Source organism: Nanorana parkeri, unplaced genomic scaffold (genome assembly GCF_000935625.1).
Source record: "Nanorana parkeri isolate BGI_ZX_2015 unplaced genomic scaffold, ASM93562v1 scaffold1009, whole genome shotgun sequence".
Classification (NCBI taxonomy): domain Eukaryota; kingdom Metazoa; phylum Chordata; class Amphibia; order Anura; family Dicroglossidae; genus Nanorana; species Nanorana parkeri.
The window spans coordinates 440,235-447,246 of record NW_017307277.1 but is presented as its reverse complement, the minus strand read 5'-3'; the positions used below and the strand labels follow the sequence as shown (position 1 = coordinate 447,246).

At 50.8% G+C, this 7,012-nt stretch overlaps 1 protein-coding gene across 1 annotated transcript in view; it reads left to right on the top strand.

The window, feature by feature from the left end:
* Nucleotides 1-1,328: 1,328 nt before the first annotated feature.
* IGSF9B (immunoglobulin superfamily member 9B) overlaps nt 1,329-7,012 on the top strand; it is a 77,850-nt gene continuing 72,166 nt past the window's right edge. Inside the window, 2 exon segments of the mRNA XM_018567115.1 lie at nt 1,329-1,421; nt 6,460-6,719. Coding sequence (XP_018422617.1) covers nt 1,329-1,421; nt 6,460-6,719 — 353 coding nt within the window.

Sequence of the window (7,012 nt, the reverse complement as noted above, 5' to 3'; positions counted from 1 at the left end):
ACCATCACTGCTACCAGAGAGGGAACGGACCCGGCTCAAAGGACTATCCCTAATACCCAGTAAGCTCCGCCCAGCAGGACTTTATTTTGTTTATGGCGAGTTATTTTGGGCTCCATACCTGTAACCTTACCTGTGATTATTGTGTCTGGGATTAAAGCCGGAAATTGTGGTAGAGAGATTGTGAGTTTGCATTGAGACCAGTTCCCTACAGTACACACACACACGTATGGATACAGATATGCACACGCCTGTAGATACAAACATACCTACAGATACACCCGCACACCTATATACACCTATGGATACACACGCCTGTAGATACAGATATACACACACATTCAATGTATAAATGGGGAGGGAGGTGCAGTATAGTATCATACAATATAATTAGTATTGAAAGGTGGTGAGTCTCCTATGTAGCTTATATATGATATATACACACGCCTGTCGCTACACGCCTGTAGATACACACACACGCCTGTAGAGATACACACACACACACCTGTAGATACACACACACACACACACACGCCTGTAGATACACACACGCCTGTAGATACACACACACACACACCTGTAGATACATACACGGACACACCTGTAGATACACACACACACACACACACACACACACCTGTAGATACACACACACCTGTAGATACACACATACACACGCCTGTAGATACACACACACACACCTGTAGATACATACATACACACACACACCTATATATACACACACACACACACACACACACACACACCTGTAGATACACACACACCTGTAGATACACACACACCTGTAGATACACACATACACACGCCTGTAGATACACACACACGCCTGTAGATACACACACACGCCTGTAGATATACACACACCTGTAGATATACACACACGCCTGTAGATATACACACACGCCTGTAGATATACACACACGCCTGTAGATATACACACACGCCTGTAGATATACACACACACGCCTGTAGATATACACACACCTGTAGATATACACACACACCTGTAGATATACACACACCTGTAGATATACACACACCTGTAGATACACACATACACACCTGTAGATATACACACACCTGTAGATACACACACACACACCTGTAGATACACACGCCTATGAATTCTCACCTGAAGGGAACACACTGTCATAAAATAATCCTTTCTCACATTGATGTGACAGCGTGTTCTCGGGTGCGCGGCGCACTGATGGAGTAATGACATGTTACGGTAATGAGGGGTTAGCGGTTACAGACGAGAGACGGATTTCAGGGCTTTGAACTAGAAAATGAAATGTTGAGGGAGACGGATGAGAGATCTGCGCGCCGAGTTCCTGAAGCTTGACAGACAATTCTACAGACTCAGGAAGACGGCGGGATCTCTGACCGTGTGCAGGTGTCACGTATGTGCTGTGCGTGTTCAGTGTCTGTGGGAATGATATATGACTTGACCTATTTTTTTTTTTCTGACACGCATTGTACGCTGCGGCTGCGATGGGAAGAGAGACGTCTCTGAGCACCAAAAGTATTTCATTTTGAGATTGGACTCCCCTTTACCCCGGTCCGAGTCACACCACCAGAACCCAACCTATCCATACATTGCACACACAGGACATCCCGGGCTGAATTCACCAAGACATGACACATGGGTTACATGCCATAACCATCATTATTTGAATCTCTCATTTGTTGCCATGGCAATCAATGATCATTATAGTTCAGTAAATTGGTTCCTCTCTATATACAGAACATGACAACTGTCACCAAAGGCCAAATCACTTCCAATCACTGGAGGTTGTTTACAATATTCTGTGCTGCCCATAGCAACCGAAACGCTTCATCTTTCTGGAGTCTAGGAATGATACCATGTGAGCTGTTGCCATGGACACTATCATGTATGATATAAAGTAATAGAATCGCTCACAATGTGGATCTTAAGGTAACGTCAATGAATTGGGTTTGGTCGTTTGAAACCTAGCCCCAGATATGTGTACAGCTCTATGGGGTACACCCCTGACCAGGAGGCACAGCAGTCCTGAGTTCCCTTTATAGGAACCGGATCTGAACCCAGGACCTCTGCTCAGTGGCGTCACAAGGGGGGGTGCAGCCCGCACCTGGGTGACACCATTGGAGGGGTGACACCACAATTACTCTTAGTCATTTTGGTGTCACCCCCCCCCCCCTCTGAAAAGTATCAGGAGAGAGGAGGGGACCGGACAGCATACCTTATCCCGCCGGGTGACTGTCCCCTCCTCTCTCTGCCGGCGTCCATCACCAAGATGGCTGCCGGCAGGTATCAGAAACTGCCACGCGTGCGCGATGACACGTCACGCGCATGCACAGTGATGTCTCGGCGGGGTGACACTCGGTTACCGCTCCGGGTGTCACACAGCCTCGGGACGCCCCTGCTGTAGCTGGCGGTAGTTCTACCCGCTGAGCCACCTTAGAACCTTGGATAGCTCCTCGTCTGATCTCCTGTGTGATCCTCAGGTAACCCTAGTTTCTGTTGAACTCTGAACTCCTCCCTTCAACTTCCTATTTAAGCCACGCCTCTGCACTTCCTGTTTGCCAGATTATTCTGCTCCTGCCATTATCTTGCTTCCTGCTCCCTCTGTGATACAATCCGCTCATCCTGCTACCCGTGTACCCACCTTTGGCTGCCGATTAGAGTTGCCACCTGTCCCGGATTCACTTGGACGCTCCGGGTTTTGAATCCTCTATGTGCTGCGTCTCGGTCTCAGCTGGGCCTGAAACCCGGAAACAGCACATACAGGACTCAAAACCCGGACTATCCAAGTGAATGCGGGACAGGTTACAACTCTACTGCCGATTCACCAACTACTCTCACCGTTTCCCACTACATACCTGATACCTTTGGCTCCTGACCTCGGCTTGATCTCTGACTACGCTTCTGCCGGCTCCTACACCACTGTCTGCTTGTGTACCAAACCCGGCCTGTTATACCACCAATTGCCGGCTGCTTCAGCTACTGGACTCCGAGCCTGACCCCAGACCGTGACAATAGGAGGTTAATGAGGGTCATGTGTGCACAGCAGTCCTGAGTTCCCTTTAGAGGTGGTTAATGAGGGTCATGTGTGCACAGCAGTCCTGAGTTCCCTTTAGAGGTGGTTAATGAGGGTCATGTGTGCACAGCAGTCCTGAGTTCCCTTTAGAGGTGGTTAATGAGGGTCATGTGTGCACAGCAGAGACCGGAGTTCTATTGTTGAGTATTGACCATCAGACGGCGCAGATTTGTGGACACATTACAGCTGCTGCTTCTTCATCCTCCAGACGCCCAATTCACGCTGATTTCCTAACTGCGGCAGAGAAAATGGCGCCACCGACCTGGATGACGGCACGTGTAAATCCGAGCAATGGCCGAAATGCAATCGCAGATACTTTCGTCCGGTTCACATGTATGTAATCCCGCTCCACACGTATGTTTTCCTGCCAGTTTGTGATGTATTCATTGTTTCCACTCTTGCATAGTCTGTTCCTCGCTGGCAGTTTGTCGGTTGCTCCCCAGACCCGGAGGGTGGTCATCCGCCTGGCTCCTTATATGAAGTATACAGTCCTCCAGACTGGAGGTGTGCAGGATGTGTGTGCTGTGCCAGAATGGAGGGGCTCCGCGTGTAATTGGATAATTCCCCCCCCCCTCGTTCCCCAGGCGGGAGGCGGGTGTGTAATTAGAGTCTGAGGCTCCTATTATCCAATCACATAATGAGAGGTTTGCGGCGCCATGTATGGAGAAGTCTCGTTCTACACGAAACCTCGTCACGCGATTGGGCGATTTCAGTATAAATTGGCGCCACACCAGAATCTTCCGCGGCTCATATGAATGCGGAGTTCCTGGGGGGGGAGGGGAGGGGAGGGGGCAGGAAGACCTTTCAGCAGATTTGAAGGGAACCAACCACCGGAAGGACTTCTATTCAGCAATCGTTACACGTGACTTGTATGATCTCCTGTAGCCGGGACCATTGGCCTCGTCACCATGAGATCCGGGTGGTCAGGGGCGGTGATAAAGGTCACTGGGCGGGGCTTTCATGGCAGAAACCTATTATTACCCAGAAGTCCTTTATCATCTAGAAGAGGGTTATGTACGTCCCCCAGATTGCATTGTCCATGGTTCCTACACCTTTATGGATCACATTTGAATCCGCCTTCTACGGCCGCACCAACCATACGAAGGGAGTTCTGGACTCACCCCAACCATACGAAGGGAGTTCTGGAGTCACCCCAACCATACAAAGGGAGTTCTGGAGTCACCCCAACCATACAAAGGGAGTTCTGGAGTCACCCCAACCATACAAAGGGAGTTCTGGAGTCACCCCAACCATTCCAAAGGGAGTTAAAGGGAGTTCTGGAGTCACCCCAACCATACAAAGGGAGTTCTGGAGTCACCCCAACCATACAAAGGGAGTTCTGGAGTCACCCCAACCATACAAAGGGAGTTCTGGAGTCACCCCAACCATACAAAGGGAGTTCTGGAGTCACCCCAACCATACAAAGGGAGTTCTGGAGTCACCCCAACCATACAAAGGGAGTTCTGGAGTCACCCCAACCATACAAAGGGAGTTCTGGAGTCACCCCAACCATACAAAGGGAGTTCTGGAGTCACCCCAACCATACAAAGGGAGTTCTGGAGTCACCCCAACCATACAAAGGGAGTTCTGGAGTCACCCCAACCATACAAAGGGAGTTCTGGAGTCACCCCAACCATACAAAGGGAGTTCTGGAGTCACCCCAACCATACAAAGGGAGTTCTGGAGTCACCCCAACCATACAAAGGGAGTTCTGGAGTCACCCCAACCATACAAAGGGAGTTCTGGAGTCACCCCAACCATACAAAGGGAGTTCTGGAGTCACCCCCAACCATACAAAGGGAGTTCTGGAGTCACCCCAACCATACGAAGGGAGTTCTGGACTCAGCCATCAGGTATGGTGGGTGTTAGTTATCAGTGATTCTGACCCTCGGCCAGAAGATTTTCTGTGCTCTGATTGGGCAAAGTTCCATGTGAACCGTGAATTGCCTGTTACATAGTCAGGTGGACAGAAGACACAAGTCCGTCGAGTTCATCCCATAGAGATGTCATGTAGGGTAGAGGCCCCTGTGGGCAGCTGAGAACCTATATGGCTATGTAGGTGCCGGGCCCAGGTGCGTAGTGGAGCAGTCATGGCCCCTGTGCGGGACGTCCATTATGTGCTGTGAGTTACCATGACTCATGGTGCCAGGTCCACCACACAACTAAGCCGGAGTGTCATCTTCAAGTGGCGTGTCCCCATCAGATTGGAGACTTTGTGTTTGCCTGAAGAAGGGGCCGCCTGGTCCCGAAACGTCGCTTTGCTTATGTGACTTCATATTCAGTCTATAAGGAGATGGACTCTACAACGGAGGGCGAGGGACTTCATGGTATATTTCAGTTTGGAGACTGTTAGGGCTGCAACAACTAATCGACATAATCGATGATTGAAAAAGTTGTCAACTTTTTCAATCATCGATTAATCGGCTTCCGATTGTTTGGCCCTGTTCACGGCTCCACACGCGCGGCGCATCCATTTTAATTTTTTTTTTTTTTACCGATTAATCGAACGTAATAATCGGCTAACTAATCGATTTTGAAAATAATCGTTAGCTGCGGCTCTAGAGACTGTCACGGTGGAGGGACCAGCTTAGGTCGTCTTAGACTATCACCTTCCTTTCATCATTTCCATCATCTTCATCATCTTCATCATCATCATCCTCATTTCCGCTGAGCTGCCTTCCTGGTCACCTACCTGTGTGATGCATAAACCCGGCTAACAAGCCTGGAATCAGTCCGGATCTTCCACGCCCGTTGTCTATGACGGGGAACAGACCGTGCAATGCTTGTACTGTGCAATCAGCCGGCCACAACTGACCGGACCCTCCAAGACACGGAAGACCGGGGGCCCCATAATCTGTGATCTCAGCCACACGCTTCCCATCACATTCCCGAGACCTTCCTCCTCTCTTCTCCTAAAGGAGTGTGCCCCCCTCCGGGATTCCCACGATGTGTCCTCTTCACCCCCCGGTGTGTCCCCCTAACCCCCCGGTGTGTGTCCCCTCGAGTCATTTTGGTGTCACCCCTCCAATGGTGTCACCCGGGTGCGGGCCGCACCCCCCCTTGTGACGCCACTGATCCTAGTAAGATACAATGATGGTGTCACTGGCCGTGATGATGATTATTTCGGCCTCGTCACTCTCCTACCGTTACATCCTATGATTCAGTGGCGGGGTTTCTGGCCCCTGAATATGGTGAAATGGCCGTCAGGGAGCCCGGTAGATCCGCAGCTGGGAGGTATGGGGGAGGACGAGGCTCCGGGAAAGATTTGTTGTTATTTATAATCAGACGAGGAAAGTATCATTGTGCGGCGCGGCAGCTTCTGACATAATGTGAAGATTACCCCCATTGTCTCCCGCAGACGCCTGTCAGCCGCGTCTCCGCAAAGTCCTCAGATTGGCGTTTCCGGGAAATGTCGGATTTTTGGGGATTTCTGCAGCTTCAGGTGCGGGAAACGTTGCGACATTTACACCGGAAAACGCACAGCGGAGCGCAATCGTGTCACCTGAGGCTCATCGGAGGCGTTCACTTCACATCCCCAATCAGGAACAATGCAAGGCCCAGCACCGCAGAAGAGGAGAACTACAAGTCCCAGCACCATGGGGGAGAGGAGAACTACAAGTCCCAGCACCATGGGGGAGAGGAGACTACAAGTCCCAGCACTCTGGGGGAGAGGAGACTACAAGTCCCCCAGCTCTCGGGGGGAGAGGAGACTACAAGTCCCAGCACTCTGGGGGAGAGGAGACTACAAGTCCCAGCACTCTGGGGGAGGGATTTCATTTGCCCTTCCTCAGTACTCAGGTAACATTGGCAGATAGACATGAGGGCCCTGACCGGTCCGCAGCGGTCACATCTCAGATACGGCTCTGTGCAAGGTCCGGGTTGAGGAGATGGAGGGACCTGGGGTACAGGGG